The 27,846-nt window shown below is 46.9% G+C and overlaps 1 protein-coding gene across 6 annotated transcripts in view; it reads right to left on the bottom strand.

The window, feature by feature from the left end:
• Positions 1 to 1,370: 1,370 nt before the first annotated feature.
• Positions 1,371 to 27,846, bottom strand: part of Stacl (SH3 and cysteine-rich domain-containing protein) — a 167,245-nt gene continuing 140,769 nt past the window's right edge. For 2 of the 6 annotated variants that reach the window (XM_070524918.1, XM_070524921.1), the window contains exons 13-20: positions 27,109 to 27,411; positions 17,531 to 17,554; positions 14,296 to 14,400; positions 6,332 to 6,463; positions 4,769 to 4,862; positions 3,843 to 3,894; positions 2,952 to 3,089; positions 1,371 to 2,002 (exon numbers count right to left, since the gene is read on the bottom strand). In XM_070524918.1, coding sequence (XP_070381019.1) covers positions 1,898 to 2,002; positions 2,952 to 3,089; positions 3,843 to 3,894; positions 4,769 to 4,862; positions 6,332 to 6,463; positions 14,296 to 14,400; positions 17,531 to 17,554; positions 27,109 to 27,411 — 953 coding nt within the window. In that variant the 3' untranslated portion in view covers positions 1,371 to 1,897. Of the gene's footprint in view, positions 2,003 to 2,951; positions 3,090 to 3,842; positions 3,895 to 4,764; positions 4,863 to 6,331; positions 6,464 to 14,295; positions 14,401 to 17,530; positions 17,555 to 27,108; positions 27,412 to 27,846 lie in introns of those variants that run through there. The other 4 variants (XM_065437889.1, XM_070524919.1, XM_070524922.1 and 1 more) reach the window with 4 other exon arrangements.

Below are 27,846 nucleotides of genomic sequence, written 5' to 3' on the forward strand. Positions count from 1 at the left end.
GCCAGTTTTAAAATATGCGAATGCCGCGTAGCTGGGCACAACCATGCAAGATAATGTTTGCCGTAGCTTTGAGATATTCAAATTATTATAAATCCGCCTAGTTAGGTAATGCGTAGTTAATTCATTATTAATTAATTATTATCCAATAATTGTTAGTGTACTTCTTAATTCACTCGTTAATAAATTGGTTCATCTATTTATGTAATTCGTTGCCACCACCAAAAGTCGAGGTTTCAACGACCGTGGGTTCGAGTGCCTTAACTCTATTTTAATTAACTGTGTCTTAATTAACTTCGCCTAATTCACTCTGCCTTGAGTGGCGTCGTGAACTGCCTCGATTGGGTCGCTTGGGCTCCCGTGACTTTTTTGGGCCATCCTGTGGTCGCGCTAACATCGCCTCATGCGTTCACATTATTAATTAATTAGTACTAAGCAGCAACAGCTGATTACAACTACTAATCAGCTACTTACAGCTTTTCATCAGCAACAGCTGATTAATATAGAGCGCAGTGGACGGCCGGGGCTGCTGCGGCCCTGGACTAAGGACTCCACAGCGCACTCTGGGGCACCGCAGCAGCATTTTCACAGCTACGTAAAGTTTTTTAATCAATCTCCTAAACGCAAGACTATACAAACATTTAAAGACGCATCGGTGAAAACACTTGCTGAGTACGTAAGTGGTGAAGTCTGAGGACTCAAGCCCCTTCGCCAACGCAGAGCTGCGCCCGCGTAGAGCTACTTGTGGTGCTCCCGCCCTCTGGCGGCAAACCAAGACAAGGGGCCACCCGCAATGTACGGCGCCTACGGAGAGTTTGACAACTGAACCTAGTCTAGTAACGTTGAGCGCAGCAGCGACAGATTTCCCTCTAGGTAATATAGTGAGAAACTCTGTGTTCATAGGCAATTGCCACCGCGGCTGCCACAGCGCTCAGTGTGATGACATACCAAAGCACTGAATTCCAGTTCTTCAACTAGCAGAGAAAGCAACAGCGCTTCACGGCGGTCAAAGGTCTGCAGCCTTGTATAGCTGCAGCTTCTACCAAGGAGGTAGCTGGGTACGGACGGTTTATTAGTTCTCCCTGTTGGTGCCTGCGAATATCCATGCAAACTGGAATGCGGTAAGTGGCACTAGGCAGGGATCTTGAGAAATAATTAACTTTCAACTTGGCGCGATTGGCCATGCTAATTTTGCTCGTAGGTTTGTTTTTATTGCCGATGAAGACGCGGCGTTGTTGCTTAAACTCTGCCAACCATGCGAAGGCGGATTGCTTCCAACGCTAGAATGAAAGGACTGGAATGCGCTCAAATATGAAGAAAAGAAAGACGCATAAGCTTGTAAAGAGTCGCGGATAACAAGGAAAGGCACGGAAAAACAATACAGGGGAGCAGTAAACTTTCTGAGATAATAAAAAGATCGTCACAACCTGCAAACAGCTTCGCACCAAAATTCATTCCCTGCGTACTTTTCGTTAGGCCTACATCTTCTCCGTGAACACAGTCACTCCCGAGTCGACGGAGGTCTCGCGGAGCGCCGACGATGCACTCCCAGTCAACCTTTCGCGAATGATCGCTCCACACAGTCGAAAACAGACGAGCAATTTTCACGCATCGAATAAACGAAACCGGAAATCAGATATAAAAATGAAAAAAGAGAAAGAAGAGGCCTCGAATGTGCACACTGATCGGCATGGCGACTGCGTCCATCAGTTCGGTCACGATCGCCCCGTCGCCGAGCTTGAACGACTGCAGATGGTGCCCGCGATGGTTACGGAGGAAGTACACGGAGAAAGAGGAAGTCGGCGACGATGGTGGTACGCGCAGCTTCCCTGGAAAGTCTCGCTTTCCCTCCCGCACCACCACCACCACATCCGGGGAAGCGCGGGGTAGGACGTGTGGTTCACACTTCCTGTAGGTACTTCAGTGGGCAAGGCAGCGCCTTGTCGCCGAGCCCCGTCCGCACCAACACCTTGCCGTCCATCTCGTCGGCCACTTGGATCACGATCTGCGTCACAGAACGATGGGCGTGGCTACAGTGCACCGCGTTGCATACTTTCGGATTCGCCAGTGAGCGCGTGTCGAATCGAATTAGAGGCGCGTCGAAAGACAGACCCCTCGTTTTACCGCATCGAGGGCGAAGAGAACGCTGGTAGATATTCGAGGGAGTGTCTGCTTGCCACTTAATACCCATTTTATTTGAATTGAAATACATGTTTAGGCAATTTTTCTTACAATACCATTTCAAGTGGTCCCGTACATACCTCTGCGATAGTGAAGTGTGTTGTGTACTGGCAACGGCAGAGAGAACGTGCTCAATCGAGAGATATACTCCATTTGGAGAAATCTCGAAAACAGGGTCAAGTGGGGGCGAAGCAATTGCACTCCCCCAAATGCAGTCTTTACGTACGGCAGAGGCTTTGGGAGACGTTGGGCCGTTTTGTGAAACCGCTCGCGTTCAGCGACACATTAGGTTACGTCACGCGTCAGATGACCCAATACACAGCGCGATGTCTGATTCTGTAACAACGGGGAATTCGTTGATGTCGCCACGTTCCGGTCACCCGCCCAGTCAGCGCAATGGACTGCTACGTGACTTGGCAATGATGCTAGCGGGAAATGTGCCCAATCGCAAATAAAACTCAACTTTACATTCTAGAGTATTTTCTTATGAGGCCTTGATGGGCGCCCTGTGCTAAATGCTGGTGTCTGCCGCTTGTATGACATCAGTAATGCGTTGCGTTTTGACAAGTAAGCATCGATTACTGCACAAAATCGATAAACAGGCGATACGGCAGGAGGTGACGAAACTGGGATCCACCCATATGACTTGAAAATATTTCTCACTAGCCGCCGCTTGTACCTCCTGAACTGGCTCGTCCAAAACTCTCTGCCGCAGCGATATTCATAAACTACACGCGTGAAAAGGGACGAGTGCTTTGAAGCGCAGGTCTCACCTGATCACGCAGCAGCTTGACGGGTTCCTGCCCGTCCATGACCTGTATGGAGTGCAGCACCTGTAGAGCCCGCTCGCCCGAATGGAGCTTGGCCACGTACTTGGACGGGAAGAACCCCACGCGGCCCAGGCACTTGCCCTGCGAACCCACCGAAGCACATTGGTCTGCTTCCCCCTACACCTTGGTCTGCTTCTCCCTACACATTGGTCTGCTTCTCCCCGCTTGGTTTGTTAATGCTAAAGATAAACGTCCCAAGTAATACTGGAAGAGGGACCGATGTTGGCCCAACGTAAGGCTATCGTTGCGTAAAGCAGAGATTTTAAAAACGTAAATCGTTCGTGACTAATATCGTTCATATTTCCAATCAGAGTTCTGGATGAGGGGGGGGGGGCGGCAGGTTGGCTGCACGATATATCTAATTGTTCAGGTAGGTTATGAAAATGTCCTTGAATAACTTTATTGATTAGTACCTTTAGGGCACAATTCGCAGTTGTACAAGGGAAGCCGATTCAGTCAGTGCGCTGGACCCAACACCAGTGTCGAGAGATTTATTCCGAAAATCAGCTGTAAAATGCACTGTAGTTGCTGTCAATATCGTTCGAAACTATTAAAGGTCAGATTTTGTACGACGATTTTGTAGATATCGAGAATTCGGTGCTAGTCTTAATAATTATGCTTAGCGGACACGAATACACTACTGACCGGCTTCAAGTTCGCAGGTACATGTGCAGATTTTGACTTAAGTTAGCATCTGTGACTTAAGTAGTAGTCTTAGCTGGCTAGCTGGACGAAATTAGTCTCGCTCGAAAAACCCTGAACAAAAAGTTCATTTCACTGTTATTCGTGCAAAGATATTCGCAGCGCAGGAGATGATAGCGGTTGAAAGCTCACCTGCCACCAATCTGGGTCTGTGGTATCGATCACAGTCACCGTATCACCAGCCCTGAAATCGGAGCGTACGTTAAATACCATGTTTGAGCGAACGATCAACAAAGCTTTGCTGCGCAAGCTATGAATAATTGACCACGGTGTGTGAAAAAAAAAGGAGGGGGGGAGGGTTGCGCAAGTATCGGCAACTGCACACCACACAGACAGCGAATTATTGTTAAGCAGCAGGCTCCAGCTAGTTACTGCATCAACATCGAAACGTTCTGGGCCTCAGCAGCATCACGCACTAAGGCTACACTCGTGAGATGTTTCAGGCCGGATTTCTCGGGCCGACGATTTGCTGCGCTTTTTATTCCGCTTGTGTTCTAGCAGGCCATCGCTGGGCTATGTCTGTTTCACGGGGTGTGGCGCGAACCACAACTGGTGTTCTGTGAGCCATTGGTGCTTTTATTGCTTGCGCTTCGTTGGTGTTGTCGTGGAGCTTCAGCACGTGTGACAGACATGCAGAAATGCCATAGCCAAGCTCTGCCATATTATCAAACTCGGCCGCGTTTGCGTTTTGAGCCAATCAGAGAGGGCGTAGCCGCCTCTTGAGATAATCAGAACTGACAAAATGGGAAAGTTGGTAATAAACGCTGGGAGTCCGATCCTTGGCGTATCCCCGGCTGTGTGTATACGTGCCACAGCTTGGGACCGTCGCAATCATAATTGTTATGGCCGTCATCGTCTGCATTTAATGGTGCGCCAGGGCGAACGCATCGCGCTCTGTGGTGGAATTAGTTTGCTGAAGCGCAGCGGTTCTATTTTATGGAATTTCGCGACGTATTGCAACAGACGTCGCCGCCAGCGGCTATAAGTTCAGGCATATACGAAGAAAGGCTGATTGCGTGGCAGTGCATAATGTGGAAGCACTGGCCTCCCAAACTTACTTGAGATCGAGCTCGTCCTGATGTCGACTCCTGAAATTGTACAGCACTACGTAGAGGTTGGTTGGTAGCAGGCGATGGGGTTTCTGCGCCGAAGCCAGTAAGTGCGACAACGACGTTAACGAAATATGCAGGGCGTAGCATGACGCTTTAGCGATCACTGTAAACTCTCGCAACGAATAGTTATATATAAGCGCTCACGAGCGGGAGTATCGCCCGCCTGGTTGGTTTTTCGAGGGCGTCATGTTTCAAGAACACAGCGTGAGATTGCGAGCTCTAAGCACACTATGGCCAAAATAGTCATGCAGCGATCATCATTCTTCCATCTTTAAGATGAGTGAAACAAAAAAACAAAAATAATCAGGAATATTCAAGGTAGCCTTCCTTTTTACGTTTTCTAAATGTATTAGCGTGTCTGTGATTATCTGGGATAAGGAGCACGCTTGAAAGAATTGAAGAAAAACATTGCTTCAGGAGTTTTAGGATGAAACAAGATGACTTCCTTGATATTATGTGTGATAGCTAGCTCTGGGATCATAAAAAGAAAAGACGAAGAAAAGTTTAATGTATGAGGACCCCGTGAACACAGTGGTTGACCTACAATGCGAACTCATCATCATGTGATAATTACTATGCCTACGAAAAACTCGCTTCGTAATATGTACGAGGCGACGCAATGAATAACCTTCATCTAATTATATTTACTCTTTATGCCACAATAGTTTAGTTCTTTCGATCAGTCTGTGCTACTACTCAGCACAATTTATATTAGACGCACCACTGATACCTTGAAGCATGTCTGAAGACCCTATCTTGCGCTAGCTCTACAACAACCATAGAGAATCTCGTGCAGCTGGATGTCGAGCTTGATGTGCAATATGTTGAAAAAAAGAAAGAGCAATCATCAAAGCAGCGCCAACACACGGAAGATACGTTGTTGCTTTGTTCTTGAGGAAAAATACAAACTGTCCTGAAACGTTTCACGGGAAGTTCAGGGAACCATTCCACCATGGTTTTCACTCACATTCACCGCCTCAAATGTTTTAAGTTCCTAACAGTCTCACATTTGTGTATTTGTGTGGCCTTAGTCTTTTATCACTCTTACATTTTCAATTCTCTCATGTAACAAGCTTTCGTGCGTGAAAGAACTGCGCTTCGTAATGGCAGAGATCTAAAAAAATAATGGCTGTGGCTTAGCTAAGGTTGAGCCCAGGATGCGAAGCATACTAGCCTTTATTTTAGTTGTTGAACCACTGTTTAGCCTGGTGAACTGCTGTTGCTTGGCTATATTTGGTTCGGCTAGACGAAGAAACAACTCATGCAGGCGAGCGCACGAGCTGAGACCCGGCTATGTAGCTACGCGGCCGCAAGCGAGCGCACGAGTTGAGCCTCCGCTTTTGCGGCCGTTATGACGTCATATGGTAGCTACGCGGCCGCGCGCGGCGCAGCAAGGAAGAGCGTGCTTGTGCGGCTAGTATGCTTCGCATGAAAATGAGGAATTCTTGTCGAAAGACAATTCTAAGCACACACAGAGAGTTGCGCAACAGTGGGCGAGGCACCAACTCACTGGGGATGGACAGGGTGAGGTAGAGGCGCTGCTGAGTGACTTCTCGTTGTCGTCGGGCAGATCGACCGAACTCATGCGCACCGCCTTGGCGCTCAGGAGCTGCCTTCGACCGTGCACCGGACTTTGGGGAGCTGCAACGGGGCAGTCAGCGGCACCCAAGGAGCACCTGTTCAGATTCGACGCTTTGCCATTTGTCGTGGGTATAAAGAATGTAGGGGGTGGGTGGGGGGCACCCATATTACGCAGAAAACATGGAGTAGAGACTGAGCAGGTTTGAGACTATGGACTGGGTGACGCTATTAAAAAAAAGCTGGAGCTGTAACGGGGCAGTCAGCGGCGCCCAGGGAGCACCTGTTCAGGCTCGACGCTTTGCCATTTGTCGTGGGTATCAAAAATGTAGGGGTTGGGTAGGGGGTTCCAATATTACGCAGAAAACATGGAGTAGAGACTGAGCAGGTTTGAGACTATGGACTGGGTGACGCTATTTAAAAAAAGCTGGAGCTGTAACGGGGCAGTCAGCGGCGCCCAGGGAGCACCTGTTCAAGCTCGACGCTTTGCCATTTGTCGTGGGTATCAAAAATGTAGGGGTTGGGTAGGGGGTTCCCATATTACACAGAAAACATGGAGTAGAGACTGAGCAGGTTTGAGACTATGGACTGGGTGACGCTATTTAAAAAAAGCTGGAGCTGTAACGGGGCAGTCAGCGGCGCCCAGGGAGCACCTGTTCAGGCTCGACGCTTTGCCATTTGTCGTGGGTATCAAAAATGTAGGGGTTGGGTAGGGGGTTCCAATATTACGCAGAAAACATGGAGTAGGGACTGAGCAGGTTTGAGACTATGGACTGGGTGACGCTATTTAAAAAAAGCTGGAGCTGTAACGGGGCAGTCAGCGGCGCCCAGGGAGCACCTGTTCAGGCTCGACGCTTTGCCATTTGTCGTGGGTATCAAAAATGTAGGGGTTGGGTAGGGGGTTCCAATATTACGCAGAAAACATGGAGTAGAGACTGAGCAGGTTTGAGACTATGGACTGGGTGACGCTATTTAAAAAAAGCTGGAGCTGTAACGGGGCAGTCAGCGGCGCCCAGGGAGCACCTGTTCAGGCTCGACGCTTTGCCATTTGTCGTGGGTATCAAAAATGTAGGGGTTGGGTAGGGGGTTCCAATATTACGCAGAAAACATGGAGTAGAGACTGAGCAGGTTTGAGACTATGGACTGGGTGACGCTATTAAAAAAAAGCTGGAGCTGTAACGGGGCAGTCAGCGGCGCCCAGGGAGCACCTGTTCAGGCTCGACGCTTTGCCATTTGTCGTGGGTATCAAAAATGTAGGGGTTGGGTAGGGGGTTCCAATATTACGCAGAAAACATGGAGTAGAGACTGAGCAGGTTTGAGACTATGGACTGGGTGACGCTATTTAAAAAAAGCTGGAGCTGTAACGGGGCAGTCAGCGGCGCCCAGGGAGCACCTGTTCAGGCTCGACGCTTTGCCATTTGTCGTGGGTATCAAAAATGTAGGGGTTGGGTAGGGGGTTCCCATATTACGCAGAAAACATGGAGTAGAGACTGAGCAGGTTTGAGACTATGGACTGGGTGACGCTATTAAAAAAAGCTGGAGCTGTAACGGGGCAGTCAGCGGCGCCCAGGGAGCACCTGTTCAGGCTCGACGCTTTGCCATTTGTCGTGGGTATCAAAAATGTAGGGGTTGGTGGGGGGCTCCCATATTACGCAGAAAACATGGAGTAGAAACTGAGCAGGTTTGAGACTATGGACTGGGTGACGCTGTTAAAAAAAAAGCTGGAGCTGTAACGGGGCAGTCAGCGGCGCCCAGGGAGCACCTGTTCAGGCTCGACGCTTTGCCATTTGTCGTGGGTACAAAGAATGTAGGGGGTGGGTGGGGGGCCCCCATATTACGCAGAAAACATGGAGTAGAGACTGAGCAGGTTTGAGACTATGGACTGGGTGACGCTATTAAAAAAAAGCTGGAGCTGTAACGGGGCAGTCAGCGGCGCCCAGGGAGCACCTGTTCAGGCTCGACGCTTTGCCATTTGTCGTGGGTGCAAATAATGTAGGGGGTGGGTGGGGGGCCCCCATATTACGCAGAAAACATGGAGTAGAGACTGAGCAGGTTTCAGACTATGGACTGGGTGACGCTATTAAAAAAAAGCTGGAGCTGTAACGGGGCAGTCAGCGGCGCCCAGGGAGCACCTGTTCAGGCTCGACGCTTTGCCATTTGTCGTGGGTATCAAAAATGTAGGGGTTGGTGGGGGGCTCCCATATTACGCAGAAAACATGGAGTAGAAACTGAGCAGGTTTGAGACTATGGACCGGGTGACGCTGTTAAAAAAAAGCTGGAGCTGTAACGGGGCAGTCAGCGGCGCCCAGGGAGCACCTGTTCAGGCTCGACGCTTTGCCATTTGTCGTGGGTACAAAGAATGTAGGGGGTGGGTGGGGGGCCCCCATATTACGCAGAAAACATGGAGTAGAGACTGAGCAGGTTTGAGACTATGGACTGGGTGACGCTATTAAAAAAAAGCTGGAGCTGTAACGGGGCAGTCAGCGGCGCCCAGGGAGCACCTGTTCAGGCTCGACGCTTTGCCATTTGTCGTGGGTACAAAGAATGTAGGGGGTGGGTGGGGGGCCCCCATATTACGCAGAAAACATGGAATAGAGACTGAGCAGGTTTCAGACTATGGACTGGGTGACGCTATTAAAAAAAAGCTGGAGCTGTAACGGGGCAGTCAGCGGCGCCCAGGGAGCACCTGTTCAGGCTCGACGCTTTGCCATTTGTCGTGGGTACAAAGAATGTAGGGGGTGGGTGGGGGGCCCCCATATTACGCAGAAAACATGGAGTAGAGACTGAGCAGGTTTCAGACTATGGACTGGGTGACGCTATTAAAAAAAAGCTGGAGCTGTAACGGGGCAGTCAGCGGCGCCCAGGGAGCACCTGTTCAGGCTCGACGCTTTGCCATTTGTCGTGGGTATCAAAAATGTAGGGGTTGGTGGGGGGCTCCCATATTACGCAGAAAACATGGAGTAGAAACTGAGCAGGTTTCAGACTATGGACTGGGTGACGCTATTAAAAAAAAGCTGGAGCTGTAACGGGGCAGTCAGCGGCGCCCAGGGAGCACCTGTTCAGGCTCGACGCTTTGCCATTTGTCGTGGGTATCAAAAATGTAGGGGTTGGTGGGGGGCTCCCATATTACGCAGAAAACATGGAGTAGAAACTGAGCAGGTTTCAGACTATGGACTGGGTGACGCTATTAAAAAAAAGCTGGAGCTGTAACGGGGCAGTCAGCGGCGCCCAGGGAGCACCTGTTCAGGCTCGACGCTTTGCCATTTGTCGTGGGTACAAAGAATGTAGGGGGTGGGTGGGGGGCCCCCATATTACACAGAAAACATGGAGTAGAGACTGAGCAGGTTTGAGACTATGGACCGGGTGACGCTGTTAAAAAAAAAGCTGGAGCTGTAACGGGGCAGTCAGCGGCGCCCAGGGAGCACCTGTTCAGGCTCGACGCTTTGCCATTTGTCGTGGGTACAAAGAATGTAGGGGGTGGGTGGGGGGCCCCCATATTACGCAGAAAACATGGAGTAGAGACTGAGCAGGTTTAAGACTATGGACTGGGTGACGCTATTAAAAAAAAGCTGGAGCTGTAACGGGGCAGTCAGCGGCGCCCAGGGAGCACCTGTTCAGGCTCGACGCTTTGCCATTTGTCGTGGGTATCAAAAATGTAGGGGTTGGTGGGGGGCTCCCATATTACGCAGAAAACATGGAGTAGAAACTGAGCAGGTTTGAGACTATGGACCGGGTGACGCTGTTAAAAAAAAAGCTGGAGCTGTAACGGGGCAGTCAGCGGCGCCCAGGGAGCACCTGTTCAGGCTCGACGCTTTGCCATTTGTCGTGGGTACAAAGAATGTAGGGGGTGGGTGGGGGGCCCCCATATTACGCAGAAAACATGGAGTAGAGACTGAGCAGGTTTGAGACTATGGACTGGGTGACGCTATTAAAAAAAAGCTGGAGCTGTAACGGGGCAGTCAGCGGCGCCCAGGGAGCACCTGTTCAGGTTCGACGCTTTGCCATTTGTCGTGGGTATCAAAAATGTAGGGGTTGGGTAGGGGGTTCCCATATTACGCAGAAAACATGGAGTAGAGACTGAGCAGGTTTGAGACTATGGACTGGGTGACGCTAATAAAAAAAAGCTGGAGCTGTAACGGGGCAGTCAGCGGCACCCAGGGAGCACCTGTTCAGGCTCGACGCTTTGCCATTTGTCGTGGGTATCAAAAATGTAGGGGTTGGTGGGGGGCTCCCATATTACGCAGAAAACATGGAGTAGAAACTGAGCAGGTTTCAGACTATGGACTGGGTGACGCTATTAAAAAAAGCTGGAGCTGTAACGGGGCAGTCAGCGGCGCCCAGGGAGCACCTGTTCAGGCTCGACGCTTTGCCATTTGTCGTGGGTACAAAGAATGTAGGGGGTGGGTGGGGGGCCCCCATATTACGCAGAAAACATGGAGTAGAGACTGAGCAGGTTTGAGACTATGGACCGGGTGACGCTGTTAAAAAAAAAGCTGGAGCTGTAACGGGGCAGTCAGCGGCGCCCAGGGAGCACCTGTTCAGGCTCGACGCTTTGCCATTTGTCGTGGGTACAAAGAATGTAGGGGGTGGGTGGGGGGCCCCCATATTACGCAGAAAACATGGAGTAGAGACTGAGCAGGTTTGAGACTATGGACTGGGTGACGCTATTAAAAAAAAGCTGGAGCTGTAACGGGGCAGTCAGCGGCGCCCAGGGAGCACCTGTTCAGGCTCGACGCTTTGCCATTTGTCGTGGGTATCAAAAATGTAGGGGTTGGTGGGGGGCTCCCATATTACGCAGAAAACATGGAGTAGAAACTGAGCAGGTTTGAGACTATGGACCGGGTGACGCTGTTAAAAAAAAAGCTGGAGCTGTAACGGGGCAGTCAGCGGCGCCCAGGGAGCACCTGTTCAGGCTCGACGCTTTGCCATTTGTCGTGGGTACAAAGAATGTAGGGGGTGGGTGGGGGGCCCCCATATTACGCAGAAAACATGGAGTAGAGACTGAGCAGGTTTGAGACTATGGACTGGGTGACGCTATTAAAAAAAAGCTGGAGCTGTAACGGGGCAGTCAGCGGCGCCCAGGGAGCACCTGTTCAGGCTCGACGCTTTGCCATTTGTCGTGGGTACAAAGAATGTAGGGGGTGGGTGGGGGGCCCCCATATTACGCAGAAAACATGGAGTAGAGACTGAGCAGGTTTGAGACTATGGACTGGGTGACGCTATTAAAAAAAAGCTGGAGCTGTAACGGGGCAGTCAGCGGCGCCCAGGGAGCACCTGTTCAGTCTCGACGCTTTGCCATTTGTCGTGGGTATCAAAAATGTAGGGGTTGGGTAGGGGGTTCCCATATTACGCAGAAAACATGGAGTAGAGACTGAGCAGGTTTGAGACTATGGACTGGGTGACGCTATTAAAAAAAAGCTGGAGCTGTAACGGGGCAGTCAGCGGCACCCAGGGAGCACCTGTTCAGGCTCGACGCTTTGCCATTTGTCGTGGGTATAAAAAATGTAGGGGTTGGTGGGGGGCTCCCATATTACGCAGAAAACATGGAGTAGAAACTGAGCAGGTTTGAGACTATGGACCGGGTGACGCTGTTAAAAAAAAGCTGCGTCTTCCATCAAGCAGTGATTGAATATTGAAGTTGGGGAGCTGTAACGGGGCAGTCAGCGGCACCCAGGAAGTACTTGTTCAGGCTCGACGCTTTTCCATTTATCGTGGGTATCAAAAATGTAGGGGTTGGGTTGGGGGCGCCCATATTACGCAGAAAACATAGCGCAGAGACTTGAGCAGGTTTCAGACTATGGACCGGGTGACGCTATTAAAAAAAAAAAAGCTGCGTCTTCTATCAAGCAGTGATTGAATATTCAAGAATTTCTTGAATATTCAAGAATTCAAGAATATTCAAAGTACTTTTTAAGACACTAGTGAAAGCTACAACCGATGAAATCCGTCAGCTTAGCTTGCTTTGTCAAGGGCTTATGTCGATGAAACCCGTAGAATTAACTCGTAGGTTTCGATGGCTGTCTGTATAAATTTTGTTCGAAACTGAACGTGACGCTGAGCTTATGACATTTTGGCGAGGTTGGCAAGGTGTAGCCGGGATATCGTAAGTGCAGGCAGAAAGGAGCGCATGGATAAAGTGTGGTTATAAAAAGGAAACATTGAGAAAACGATGAATGAACAAGTAAGGTATGTGACGGATAGTTCTTTAAAAGTGAATTTTCCGAGGCTGCGGTTATCACAAGCGTGAAGTGAGCTTCCGCGTTTCTCTCCTTGCAAGCCATATTCTGACCTCACGTGAAAAAAAAAAAAAAACCCCTCCGCGGCATGTCCTGTTACGATGCAGCCGTGGTGGAAGCATGCATGTTTTCCGTCAGTTCAGGCCGTTTCTCTCATTATTTGCCAAAGCCGATAAGGGTTCAATTGTTTTCGTAGTTCTTTTTCCCTTCACACGTATTAGTTCAGTCAAGGGGTTACGACTTCTTTTCCTTAATAAACATGTCACCACCATCACTATTATGATGATCACTACTGATGGCGTGTTTATGCCGAACTGTTGCTACCGTTGTGAAGAATTCACGTGGGATTGCAGTCCACCGCGAACGCATGGGATCACAACTCGGGATAAAGACGGCTCTAGTGTATGCCAATAATGACCGGCCACTCGGAATCATTTACGTTCGTCAACAGGCAGCATTATCGCATTAGATCATCACGTCACGACTCATAAAACCCGTTTTCGAAGAGGTGTCACTCGGCATCGGGGCGTGTCTACTTTATATGTTGTATGATGACTGCTTCGTATTATTAGACAAAATTTGTCTCACGATGTTCTGGCACCATGTGGCTATGCGTTCAAACAAATTCACGTTGTACGTTTTTTTTGGCCATCATAAAAGCACGTCGTAAACGGATACCAAGGCTACGCCTAAAATGCATCGGGAGTACAGACCCATCGACTGTTGCGCAGAGCACAACGAAGCGGCTGATTAAGCCTTCGTATCTGTTTGTCCGAGCGTGATCTCGAGCTCGCAAACTGGAACATATCGGCCAACGCAAGGCGTCGCTTAAACGTAACGAGGCCTAAAGCCAGCCACCTGTGCAACCTACACAGCAGTGAAAGGGCCTGTACGTATTACACAGTTTGCGCTTAAGACCACGCACCCTCTCCAGCGTTGTGCCCGTTGAAACCACACAGCGAACGATCGCAATATCGCATCATAAAAAGCACATACGCGTCCTAGAGGGTTAGGCAAACACTAGCGATATCGTGCATGTGAAAATGTGGCTGAATAAGCCAAGTGCTGCTCAAGAAAGCACATACAGCTGGAACAGAGCAACAAGTAGAAAGGGCAAGAGCCAGCGCGCTGAGGCGGGGTTTACAGACAGGGAGACTGCGTACCCAGTCGAAACGCACCTAGAAATTTTTGCTCGTCGTGGCTATAGTTCACACTACTGTCCCCGTGACAGAAATTTTTGTTGTACGTCCTGATGTTCTGTCGTCAAAGCGAAGTCACTTTTGTCGCAGCAACGCCAATTTCTGCCGTAACTTGGACAAGTGTCCCTGCAAAGATGAGGCCTGTTCTGCCGTGACGACACTTATTCCTCTTGTCGCGAGAAAGACGTCGTGATTAAGACAAACAGTCTCTGTCGTTTTCAACTGGGTTGCGAAACAGACCAACAAATGGCCACAAAGGCACCAGAATAACAAATGAACAAACAAATAGGGTTATATGGACAAACGCAAGAAGATTGCGGATGAATAAACAGAAATCGAGGAATAAAATAAAGAGAAGGATGATGATGGGCAAGAGAAGGGAAGTGTATGGATTGATAGATGGATCTACAGACACACATGTAAGTTTGTAGATAAATAGAAAGGCTTCAGCCCCGTCCACCTGTGAGTTGTCGTCGACGATGGGCATGCTCGTTCGACTCAGGGCTGTCCAGGGAGAGGCTCTTCATACGGAGAGACAACTTCTTGCGTTGGGGACTGTGAGGTGCTGTTGGCGGTTGTGTTTACGGCGTTCGTCATTTTGGAGAGAGGAGGAAGCAGCCGAAAGAAAGAAAGGGAAGGGAAGAGCAAAAGAGAAAAGGGAGAGGAGGTTGTGTCTACTATTGTCAAAGAGCAAAAGAAAAAAAAGGGTAAAAGCTGCCTAGCTTGCATATGCATCGCCAGCACTACGCCAGCTACTAGCAAGCAAGGAGCAAAGGCAATTCATTAGCAGAAAAAGTGAAGAAGAGTCTCTCTCTCACATTGTCTGTCTGATCTCTGCAGATAAGTTAGAAAAGATTTGTTTGTAGCAAAGCAAATTTTGTCTCGGCAAAGCTTCGGGTATTCAGAATACCACACCAAGTACGATGTAGTAAAAGAGTCTGGTTCATAAATAAGAATACCCTAAACCGGTCTCATTCGTGGAACGCAAGAGAGCTTCAAGTATGAAGCTGTGAGATTCAGTGCTATTCCTTGATACTCGAGATAATTAAAAAAACACTATATGCAAACAGAGTTAGCCAATTGTCACTTTTAAACTTCTGGCAGTATTACGGGCAAGCGAGTGACAAAATAAGCTGTGGTTACCGAGTTCTACAGCACGAGAGCAGTAACAGACAAGACAATGCGTGAGATTCCCTGTCTTCAACACCGACTATAATCTAACAGGCACTACTGGCACTACTAAGGCAGCAGCTCAGTTGCGACAATCATACACCCATCACACAGACGCTCGACAATCATACGCAGTGAATGTGACATGTGACACGCAGTTGAACAGTTTCCTACACAAGGTGTCTTGTTTGACTGTTGTCCTTGCTTGATGCCTGCTATGCAAATAAGGCATGACAGCGCTGACTACAATGTAAATGTCGTAAATGAACAACACAAAATAATTGTCTGAATGCATCAAGTTGTAGAAGTAGGTTTGTCTTCGTCTTTACTTACAGAGAAAAGAGTATATCAGACGATTCTCAATATGAAATTGTCTGGATAACCAGATGGCACCCAGAAGGCATTTTTTTTAGTTGTAGACTATGAGAGGAGCTCTTTTGCAAGACGCCCGTGGAGACATCTGGCAGCGTTAGGTTAGGTGAACTAAATTAATTTCCGAACACGGCACCTTTCTCAAACCTTGACGCAAAAGGGACAAATGTTTGTGCGAAGGGGTTCGTAAAGCGACGATTGATTGAGTCATGGAGTTATTATCCCAAACAATTTGACAATGCTGAAACTTACGGAGGGTCAAATCACATCAAATCGAAAAAGAAAGCATGAAATTCGATGTGTAAGAATGCCTAACTCCTGTCTTACTGATCCATTAAGGGTACCGAATCAAATTCATGCTTTAGCAATTCCGAAGGTAAGAAGCGTAGCAAATGCTTCATGCTACGGCTTTGAGGGTCGTGGGAGTGGCACTTCGAACTATTTTGTCACAAATAGGCTGTGCTTCCTGCTTTGCGATATCGAAATATTGTTATTACGTAGGAAACAAAATATGCATTATGGTCTTGCGTCCTGGCCTAGTGGCACCTTTGTGTAAAGGTTGTTTTGCAGCGCCCTTGAGAAGCTTCGTGTCCCAGTGAGCTACAATGACGAGTTCCCTAAGAACCATATTGGTTGGACAAGATTTGGAAATGCTGAAACCAGTAGGCAGGTCGCTTCGCAGGTTAGTGACCATTGACTCTGAGAAGCTGCTTGTTAGAGGGGCGATCAGTCGTCGCGCCTCAATACATTACTTAACCGATATATTGCGATAGTTCTACATCCGATTTTACTGGTGCCTACATTTAGGTTCGCATGCTGCGTCTCTTACAACACTTCCATAACGAAACTTTCCATAATATGGGTGGTTTGCTAGTGACGCTGAAATGGCTAGGCAATACGAGGACCCCCACCTCATATTCACATCAGTAAAGGGAAATTATGAAAAAGTATAATTACGTAGGCTTCAGTTACACTAAAGTAGTGCTTCGCTACCACAAAAAAATTCTGCAGATTTTTAGTTTGCCCTCATGTGCTGACGTTCACCACACTCTTAAGCAAATGGACACCCTTCGGGGTGCATATTTGCCACAAAACAATAATTGTCATCTGTCTTGCTTGCGCTCCCTTCCTCGAAAACGCTGCGTTCGCTACTTTCCTGTCGAGAATGCTCTGTCATGCTGATAACGCGCATGCCGTTCATGACTTGGAAGTACCGGGCTCGCCGCTTAAAGAGAGGAAATGCGGACAAGACAGATGACGATTATTGTTGTGTGGCAAAAGGATGTAATTTTGCTTAAGAGTGCAGATAATTTGCCTTTAGGGTCTGATGGAGCACAGATGATATGACATTGTCGCGAGTATTGCGACGCGTTTAAGAAAACCTGAACAGACTCCTTCAATGCTCAGTGGGAGAAAAAAAAAATTTGAAGTTACCAGTACGCTTACGAGTCAAAGGCCCTGTATAACTTGGCGTGCCGTGAGACAGGTTTAGGAAGAAGCTATCTGAATATGGCATTATTTACATGACCTCACTTAGTTGTCATAGTAATTGAAACATCAGTAGAGTTTCAGCTTAATCTTAATTTGTCATCATCATCACAGCCGAACCAAATCCTCGGGACAAAAGCTTCATCAAGTCTCCATCTAAACATGTGCCCTGTGAACCCAAATGTGCTTATACTAACAGATTTCATAACATAATTCCTCCAAATCCTTATCTGTTGCGAGTTTCTTCCCCCTGACATTTATTCAGTTCTCTAATCAACAATTTGTCACCACTCCTTGCCCTTAATCTCCACTACCACATCACGTGCTCTCGTTTGATCCTTCATTCATGCTGCTGTCTTTCTGTGTTCCAGTGTTACGTCCAATACTCTTCTTTTTCTACTATGTACCTAATGAGGGTCTCTTTAGTTCCTAGAGAAGATTATGCGCTTTCAAGCAGGAAGCATTGATCAATCTGTACAGATGGTTATGTACTCATGCGCTCAACTCCGCAGTGCCCAGACAAGAAAAATTGCCACCACAGCACAAAAATTGTCATAACCACGTATTCCGGACGGTAACTGGTGTAATAGCGCGTGCACAAACACATTGACATGGACACAGTGACAAGCACACGACGGGACAGACGACACGATGACGCACACTACCTGATACTATCTGTCTCCAACGGGCTTTTGCAAAGAGCGGGCGTGAAAGAAAAAAAGACGGAAGGAAACGTTAAAAATTTTTGTGCGCAAGACAGGGCTGAAAGAGAACACGAAACAAGAGTGAAACAAAAGTAAAATGACCGGGGTTAGGCTGTTCACAAGTTCGTCTTTATTTTTTTTTATCGGATGAATGTGACAGTTGTGTAAGGGAAAGTTGGCGTTCACCGGAAAGTAGTGTCACGAAGATACAAGCGAAACCCACGTGGGCTCCCCGGAGAGAAAAAAATTCATCTGTACTGTCCGCCTGGCCTCTCTTTATCCCAGCAATATTACGGCTCAACAGTTAGCGAAACAGTCTACAGTACTAAAATATATTTCTTCTACAACGGGCTCTTTCTTGTGAAACCTTGCTCCGAGTGAGCGATGCATCATGTGCTGCAGGCTCATCGCCTGCACCTCTTGAAAAAATTACCTGGCCTTCCACATTAGAAAAGGTTTGTCCTCACCTGATGTTTCTACGCTTTTCGGTGGCTTTTGAACGTCTGTCCTGTCCACCTGGCTTCTCTTTTTCTCCGCCAAGTTTGTCACTCAGCACAATGACCAATATGCAACACCACACCAGCCCAACAGTCTACAGTACTAAAAAAGCTTCGCTGTTGACGAACTCTGGAAATCGAAACCTCCACCACTGCATTTCCGAAAGTGGCGCTTAACTTAAAGTTTGTAGTCCTCCTTAGCATCCTTTTGCGCGAGAGAAGTGTTCCCTTTTAGCCGATTTTCCTCTTTCTAGTTCCCCTTTCTCTTATCCTCGTGCAAGGTAGCTAACCAGATGCTGGTCCGGCGTTGACCTTCCTACATTTTCTATTTTGCGTTCTCTCTGAATAAGCTATTAGGGAGGTGAGCAAACAGCAGCAAAAAGGGCGAATCCACTGAGGACTTGACGTTTGAGCATGACTAATCGACAGCTCGACAAGTCTATCTCACTGCGTTTCCGCAGAACATCACCGCTTGATGTTCCATAGCTTCCGGCGTCTTAATTCAAAGTGGCCCTTCAATCTGCTACCCTCACGATTTGATCATTCTGTAAAGCTATCACACTGAAATTGTGGTGATGCTGAGTTCGATCCCCGGACCAGGACGAATTGTCCCGGTCTGCATTATTATCAGGTGAACACCAACTCTACCTTCCATCAATGTACGTCACCTTGCAGATGTCTGCACTGTTAATTTGTTCACATTTTGTTCTGTGGGTCAGACGCATTCGATCACTAAACAAAATTTTAACGACACAGGGGCCCCGAAGCACGTTTAGTCGAACCATCAGGCGCTTCTTTTTTTTTTCGGACACATGAGACTTATTTAATTGTTTGGTTATCGTGAGTGTGATGTTTGTCAAAGGAACGGACCACGTGCCGCCATTGACGCGTAGCCACTTCGGCATAACTGTTACGCTAGGACCTCTTGTGTATTCTTTCTCACCAATTCCCTGAGAAACCTGCTGTTTTCATGAACCTATGCATACCACTTTGTGATGGCTTTAAGCATGATTGACGCCGTGGAGGACTTTCCGACGCAACACGTACAAATAAAAATGCGGAATGATAGGCTGAAAACTAAAAAAAAAATTCAGTAAATGTGCTTCAGGGCCCGAAACTTGCTTTAAAACAAACGTTACCATGTTCTGCACGATTGCAGATTTAGACTATGGGCGTTGTATGGAAGTTTTGTTACACTTGCCAGCATGACATGCACGTGCTTCACAGACGACTTTATACAAATGGCTTCAGCGAGTGCAGTGGACAGGACACATGACACAATGCCATGCAGGAATTGATAACGTTTCAACCTGCTGGATGACGCTAACCATAGTCTCACCTACCGAAATTGGGCACCTAATTGACGGTTAAGGATTTAACTCAATTAATAATGTAGACCTGAATTAGTCATGGAAACGAAGCTATGAGGATTTAGCAGTTGCTGCTGCCAACAGTGCGTGGCTTTTGTTCGTCGTAAGCACTGAATAATGCTTTTAAACTGGCCAATGGAAATGTGTTTAAGTGCAGGTTTCTCTTTTGATTTTTCCAGCATACACAATATGCTAGTACAGGGATAGAGAATTCAGAACACACATATCGATTACGTCAGAATAAAAACAACTACAATTTGTTTCTTATTCAGCCCCTTCAACAAAGGGAATATTTGAGAAACATTAACTTAAAAGAATCACGTACCTTCTCAAGCATGTAGAATATACTTCTAGTACGTGGACAGAACATTAGGATAGATACCTTGATTACTTTGGAATAAAGAAACCTAAAATTGTTATTCATGCGGCACCTTCAATGAAAACAAAATATGCTTTGACAAACGTGAAACTGAAAGAACAGTGTGCTTGACATATGCTCAGGGTTGCCGTGGCCAGAAAACAACTTTCTGTTGAAGTGTAAGACTACAAATATTGCACTTAAAAATTAATGTCTAGAAATGACAAAAATGAACAATCACTGTTATATTTACGACTGAGTAGCCAACCGAGGAAGGTGGCTAACATACGGTGAGCGGTAACAATTTTTTAATCGAAAGCTATGACGCGTTGTTCACAAATTAGCAACTGCCCTGCATTCTTGATACTGTAAGCCATAAAACGGTTTCTTCACACTGAAATAAAACAAGTGAAAGAAGCCTTATAGAAACACAAACCTTCGTTAAAGAGCCAGTTTGAACTCGTTCGTGAAAACTTCGTTTGAAAATTTGGTAAGAACAAACATCCAAGCATGCGCAACATTCCACACACATCGCAGCATGCCACCACACATGCTTGTGAAAAGGACGTCAGGGAAAGGTAATGCACGCAAACAGAGATGGAAGATGCTGACGAGGGAGAGGCAGAGTAGGCAGAAAAGATGCTTGTTGCTTTTTCTAATGTATCATCATTTGCATGGGTTGGGTCGTCTGCTGCTGACCACACTCCCGTCCGCTTGCAATAGTCGTGCCTTTCTCACACTATTACGACTCTAGCGAAACCTAAACACAAGCAGTAAACAAAAACACAGAACTAAGCTGGCCTCAGCATGGACACTATGTATTATCACGGAGAGGAAGCAAGTGAGGCCTAGAAGCAACGATCTAGTCTATGGCGACATTGAACAAGCACTAAAGGAAATAGACAGATGAATAGAATAATTCAAGAATTGTGTAAGATGAGTGACAAGCCGACGGCTACACGCGATTGTTACAGATAACTTGCTTTCTTTGCGTTGGGAGGGTAAATAAATGGATAAATTGACAGCTTGTGAAGGTCCTTCCGTCTTGGTCAATAGATGTCACTCATTTCGCTCGCTATTCGGGAAGCGATAACAGAAAGCGTAAACTTGCTTATTACGGCGGTTGTGGTCGTCAAAAGGCTCCTTCAGCAGCTGACGTAGGGACATTTGTGGCGAACAGACATTCGCGACAATGATGTTGAAGAGAAACTGATTAATGCATGTCCTACGGGCGTCTAAATAACTGAGGCTAGGATTTGTGCGCAGAAATAGCAACTAGAACTTTATCTTTCGTTTTATGTTATAGACTAGCACACCAGAATATAAAAAAGATCGTTTCTCAGGGACTTTAGAAGCCTACTGCATAGCAGGTTTATCTATAGCAAATGTAAAGAACAGAACGTTGTAGTTTAGGAGCTGTTGCTCTAGTCAGTGAAGCCTAATGACCAACTGCTACATAGTGCGATTCGCTTAAATAATACATTTGGTGCAGACTGCCTAAAGGTAGTCTCTCCACTCCATCATTTTTCATAGAGTGAATTAATATTGCTACGGACTAGTCAGAAACTAAAAAATAATAGCGTGTCACTCTTAATACACAACTCGAGATACTAGCAACAAAAGGCGAACGTAAGAGCACACAGAAAAGGTAGTGGCTACAGAAAGGCTGGAGCGCCGAACTACTTCTGCACGCTACAGGCACTACGACAACGATACGGACGTGTCGTTGCTTTCTCGTTCTTACTGAAAACTGGGAGAGGACGGAGGCGCTTTTCACGCTGGCTGCCGAGATTAACCTACTCCTTCCGAACTCGAAGACTTCTTGGGGCTGGGCTTTTTAGGCTTAGAAACCTTCTTGCGTCGTGGGACGAGGTGGTCTCACCGATCGGAAGATGATGACGTGAAGGAGGGGCAGGGGGCGTTGAGAAGAAGAGAGAAAGAGAGAAAGAGAAGGAAGAGACAAAGAAGACACGAGACACAAGAGACGAGGGTAAGGACACAAGCGGGAAGCACGATGCGCAGGCATATTATTGGCCAGATTTTGTCACGTGACACCCGGTGCCCATTTGTGTACTGGTTCTGGTCTTGGGAACCGTTAGCGGAATTACAACACGAAGAGAGCACAGCACAGCACTGTAGACGCCATTGCTAGAGTACTGTGATCCTTTGTTTCTACGGTGTGTGTACGTGAGTGTTTGAGGGTTTCTCATTTCAAACGATGTAAAAAACGGCGTTGTGCGCGCGATACTAACAGCACCGCGTTAGACTAGCAATCGCAACATCGCTTTGTTCGTGTCAGTCTGGTGTACAAAGTGCCACGAGTGAATTTATAAGAGATGTGCCGCATGTTGCGAAGCCCCTTTGTACATCGACCAGAACGAAGTAGAAGCCTTCGCACTGCACATCATATTACTATCTTCTTATCACCAAGATTTGTAGTACGTGTTTGATTGTTCTGTTCACAGCGCTCTCCTTCATTATATCTTCTTTTCACCGCAATTTCTAGCATGCAATAGCTTGTTATTTTGTCGTTATGTTGTGTAACAGGAAATCGAGGTGGGTTGGTGTTGCACTGTGAGCGTCGTTGTGAATCTGTCTATCGTTGAGCTTTAAAGTATTAACGAGAGTGTTTTTTTCGTGATAGCGTGTTTGATGTGCATCGGCTGTCCTGTGTAGCACATTTGTATATCCTTTAATGTCATTTTGAGCTCAGTGGCTCCTCCTTTCCAGCTAGCATTTCGCGTTTCATGTGCTGTACTTCGCCCCTATGTTTGTTCGTGCATGAACTATCGGTTCCAAAGTTCCAGTACCAGCTGACATAAATTTAGTCCTTTATTTACAGGGTGAGGCGCAAAGCTCATATCCGTTTAATTAAGGTCAAATTAGTTCTTTGTGCACTATGCTCGCACGCATGTCGTTTCTGCTGGCATCGAGTGACAACATATGTAGTGGGCCAAACAAGGCCGTTGGTAAGCGCAAGACTAAGGCTCTGCTTTCAATAACAGCACCTCTCAGATACACGTAAACATAAAACTACCGTACAGCTGCACAGCCTTGCTCTCGAATTTTATGCAGACATGTAGCCTGAATAGTACAGTGATCGAGCATAAACTGTGGTTGTCACTCGACACAAGCGAGAGAAACAAGCGCACAAAGTAGCAATGCACCACACAAATTGGCGTGTTCTTCGATCAGAGAAAGTATCAAGAAATACATCTCGTCATCCCAACCAGATTCATTTCCCTTTGCGAACTTGATCAAACACCATAAAAAGAAACGTGGTCAAAGTGGGCGTAAGGATGCCGTAGCAAGCAAACTGTTATGCCAAGAGATCAGCGTTTGTGCTTGGCAAGTGAAAAATTGAGGTCTAACCGAAAGCAACCACGTGTATTATCCAGGCAGGAAATTTGGGCCGATTTCTTGCATTTCGTTGATCAAAGAACTGCATATTCCTGCCAAAAGATTTGTACGAGTGATAGGCAGGGCTTGGCTCAACCAAATGACAATTTTGTAGAGCTGCAGCAGCTCATTTTGTATTTTCACGCGACTGCTTTCAAATACCTTCTTTTTATGTGGCTCGTTTTCCTATTTAGAAGCAAGAATGGCATTAAGTGACTGCTTCACAGCCAAGCACAGTTTTTGAGCATGCAGGCAGTTAGCATATTTGTAAAGCAACGATTATGTGCACCTCATGACACCAGGACATGACTGTCGAAAGGAGTACGGATATGTGCGAAACACCACATCACGAACGACAAGGATAAAACACAAAATACATTGCTGGAGCCACTGAACTACGCATCAGCCTAAGCAAAGGCTCGATAAGATAACGAACATAAGGATAAGTCAGTGAACGAAACAACGTTCAATGAAGCGTCTGTCAAACACTTCGCATACCTGAGAACCTCATGTGACTAACATAATATTGCTGTAGGCCGGAAGTGTTTTACCATATTAAAAAGATAAATGTCAGTGTGATAATCTCAGCAGAAAGGTTTTACTATAGTATTCAATTACCATCAAAACTATGAACACGTGGAAGGATCTCACAGAATATACTGACATTACACTTTCGATTTAACGAATCACTTTGAATTGGAAGACCACAGGATCAAGCCACACGAACTAAAGTTTTGTGACTAGCCTCCACTGCAAACGCAAGAAAAACATTCCTTTTGTTATTTTTAATTTTACCTTCAAAGTTTCTGAAACCCTCTTACCGAAATTCCTGGAATCCTGTTGAGCTCACTGACATCGAGGATACAGATTTTAATGTGAGGGAACTTGCACATTAACCACTCGAGTCGGAGATGCGTTAGCGCCCAAGCATCTTCAGCGCACGTTGTTTCTTTCTCTGCAGTTTAAATATCTGTATTTATGTACGTTGCGCAGTTGGCAATATGTATTAGCAGTGGGCATGTACACTGAAATTTGGCAGCTGCGTTTGTCAGATGTCAGTGCTTGTTCAAGGCACTCATGAAATTTAGTCAGAGCACAGTACAGCAGCATTTTTCAGGCAGCACAATATGCACAGACGTATAGGTCTGGGCATGTTCAGTGGCTCCAGCTAAATTGTGCAGACCTAGATGACAAAGTGCAGCAGCACAAACTGGGGAACAACACACATGACCAGAAGGAAAATTCGCGCAGATTTCGACAACCTGTACATTAGACGTGATGGAGGGGAAATAAACTTAAACCTATTTTTTCGCAGCACTTACATGATATTTTTTCTGTCTCAGCGACTAATGACATCTGCAGAAACATCGGCAATGCTTAACAATTTAGACGTTGCGAGACCTGTGAACGGTCTGAACTCTCTTATTGTTGTTGACGTTTTCTTAGAAGTGCCTAGAAGTGAAGCACATTCGTGCAGTCCACATCAGCTGTGACAGAAATGAATTACGATGAAAAACGTGAGCGTTAAGAAGAGAAGTGCATCAGTGTGTGCATTTTGCCATTCATGGTAGCACGCAAGTTCCAGAGAACAAGAAAACTGAACTGAATGCAAGGTATTCTACTGCAGTTATAACTCTGTGCCGTTGCAGTTAATCCAGACTATACACTCAGCTATGTTTACCAGGTTGTTGCCAAAAATATACAATTGCAGAAAAGAGTAGATTTTCAGAGATGATCTAATATTTGCTCGGCTGACTCTGCTACTATGCGATGCGGTGAAGCAACGCAGTCTATATTCTAATTCGGTCTTTTAGTCTACAAGTTACCAGTACTATAAGGAAATCCCACAAACAGCTTCGTGTTAACAAGACTTTTCTCAATGCCATGTGTTTCTCAGTCCACTCAAAATTCGACAGATACTCCGAGCAGTGAGTAGCGAATCTGCAGTTATATTACCAGAACACATCGGAACTGATACTGCATTTGTTTAAGGAGAGTTAGTGTTCAAAGAACTGCTGAAGGGACACCTTTGTTTTTTTTTGGCTTCTAGCGCGAAGTGAAACACGGACACAGAAAGGAGCAGACAGGACGAGCGCTTTCTGTGTCCGTGTTTCACTTCGCGCTAGAAGCCAAAATCATGTTACCGTACCAACTCGCCCAACTGTCTATCCTTTTGCATGACACCTTTGTCACTGGTTTACTACTTTTTGTAGTAAAGCTATCGACAATTCACTGTACTGAACAAGGCGTCAAGACTTTACATAAAAGACAAAAATGTCGCATTGCTTTGAAATGCTGGAATAAGTAGTATGCGCATCGAGGACTCAGTGGTAATTTTTTGTAAAGTAATGAAAAAATAGAATAGGTGCGGATTGCTAAACATTCCCTTAAGGCGACGTATGACACAATCAAACTGCCGGAACGTGTAATAGCTGCGCCCATGTTCTGGACGGAATAGGTCATGTTCCGGTTACCTTAAGCGTTGGGTGAGAGGACAATTTCTTGCTTATGTTTACTGCACAGGGTGCATGGGGTCGCATTTATGTAACGCTTTCAGGAATATCACTATTACTGCACGTTAGTTGACCAAGTCATCGACAGAATGCCCGTCTCTATAGTGACCTTTAGATGAAAAAAAAAGAGAAGATCGCCAGAAAACGGTACACGAGAAGCAGACACACTCGTACGAGTATGACGTACGCATCATGATGTGCAATAAGTCACGCAAAAATGAATCTATACCTCTGAAGGTGATCTACCGAGAATACCGGCATGGGCATAACCGTTTAAGGCGCTACCGAAGAGGACTAGAGCGGTTATATAAAGATGGAAACTTGAATTCATCAACAGTGGACGAACTAGAGGGGCTTTAGCCAGGAGCCAACGTTTTGACAAAAGGACTTTTCTTTGCCAGCGCCAATGCAAGCCCTGACGAATACAAGTCCTATTGTAGAAACGTTGGCACCGAGTCAAATATGCCGTTGTTTCGGAACGAGAATGTTGTTTCGTCGGGGCAAAGAAGACAACTGCTGTTGAAGACAACTGCTCTTGTTAAATATTGATTTCGGGTTAAGGCCTGCCCTCATTCCGGAAATGGGATTTGCCCTTGTCTGAACTAAGAAAACGCCTGATGGCGATAAGTCGCCCTTGACTAAACATGGGCAGCCTCGATGCACGAACTAGAGCCAATAATTCGACACTGGGACTTGGTCTTCGTCAGGGCTACAAGTCGTGACAAACTTCCCCTTTCGAGGGAAAGGTAGCCTCAGCCCTGTGCCAATGTTTCGACAAGGGGACTTTAAGTTTGTCAGCACTCCTCGCATACCTGACGGAGACGGGTCCATTCGTCCGTACACTGTCTCCGGAATGGAGCCGCACGAGCTTGTCCTCTGTTGAATAAACTGCTACTAGAAGAACTACTTAAGCACGGTGACAGATGGGGACAATCAAGGTGGCCCAACACAGGCGACTGAACCAACGGGGCTAGACGTCTACAAAAAATGAGGTACAGCGCGAAGGACAAGGACTGCGAGGGATGACATACAGAGCGCTGACTTCCAACACTATTTTATTGCGTTGCCACATCATGTGCATATATACAAGAGGGGGCACGTGTAGAAAATGAAATGCAGTCAAACTGCCTTTCGTTTTCTGCGCGTGCCCCCACTTGTATATATACACATGATGTGGCAACGCAATAAAATAGTGTTGGAAGTCAGCGCTGTGTATGTCATCTCTCGCAGTCCTTGTCCTTCGCGCTGTACCTCATTTTTTTGTGTCATGAATTACCAACTAGCCCAAGCAACCACCTTAGTAGACGTCAACGCTCGCTACCAGTGCTTTGTCATCTGTCACGAGAACTTTTGAGTTGCGGCTTTCGAGCGCGTTCGGCTGTTCGAGGAGGCGTCCGCTTACCAGAGGACGACGGATGGTGCTGGTGCGAGGAGACAGTGAGCATGTGCGAAGAAGAGGAGGAGGCCGACGACGAGGCATTCGAGCGGGGCCGGCGTTGCTGCAGTGACGCCACGCTGGACGAGACGCTACTGCTTCCGCCGCCGTCCCGGTCCGCGCCGGGTCCAAGCCGGGTGAGCGTCGAGGAGGCCTCCATTCCTCCCCCTCCACCTCCGCGATCCCGGCGGGACGAACCGCCCAGGTCGCCGGCCTGCTTCAGCAGCTGGTAGATGGGGTCCACAGCATCCGGCGTGGCGCTGGGCGTCTCTGTGGGCGGGAGCGGGAAGTCATTCGAGAGTGAAAAAGTACTCTGTAAGGTACTCTGTAAAGTACTCTTTGAGGCGTATCTTTGTCTCACAACAATACTTTGGAAAATACTTTGTAATCATAGATGTTAGACACCGACGATAGGCTTTCGGCGCGAAATTAAAAATAAAATTGAACTTTGATCTTCATCTCCGATTTTAATATTCTATTATCGCTAAATTACCGGACATGTAGTTTTAGACCACTTTATCCGGCTAAACTGATCAAATGTTTCTCTTTATCATACATTTGAAGTCTAGTTTTGCTGCTCAACAACAGTAGCACAGGGCACCATAATCGATTTATGCAGCTCTTTAAGGGCTTCGAAGCTGGAGTCTCGAATCTACAGTGAATGGTTTTGTGGTCCGTATTGGAATACCGACAGAAACGGCACAA

This window comes from Dermacentor albipictus, chromosome 9, assembly GCF_038994185.2.
Source record: "Dermacentor albipictus isolate Rhodes 1998 colony chromosome 9, USDA_Dalb.pri_finalv2, whole genome shotgun sequence".
Lineage (NCBI taxonomy): Eukaryota > Metazoa > Arthropoda > Arachnida > Ixodida > Ixodidae > Dermacentor > Dermacentor albipictus.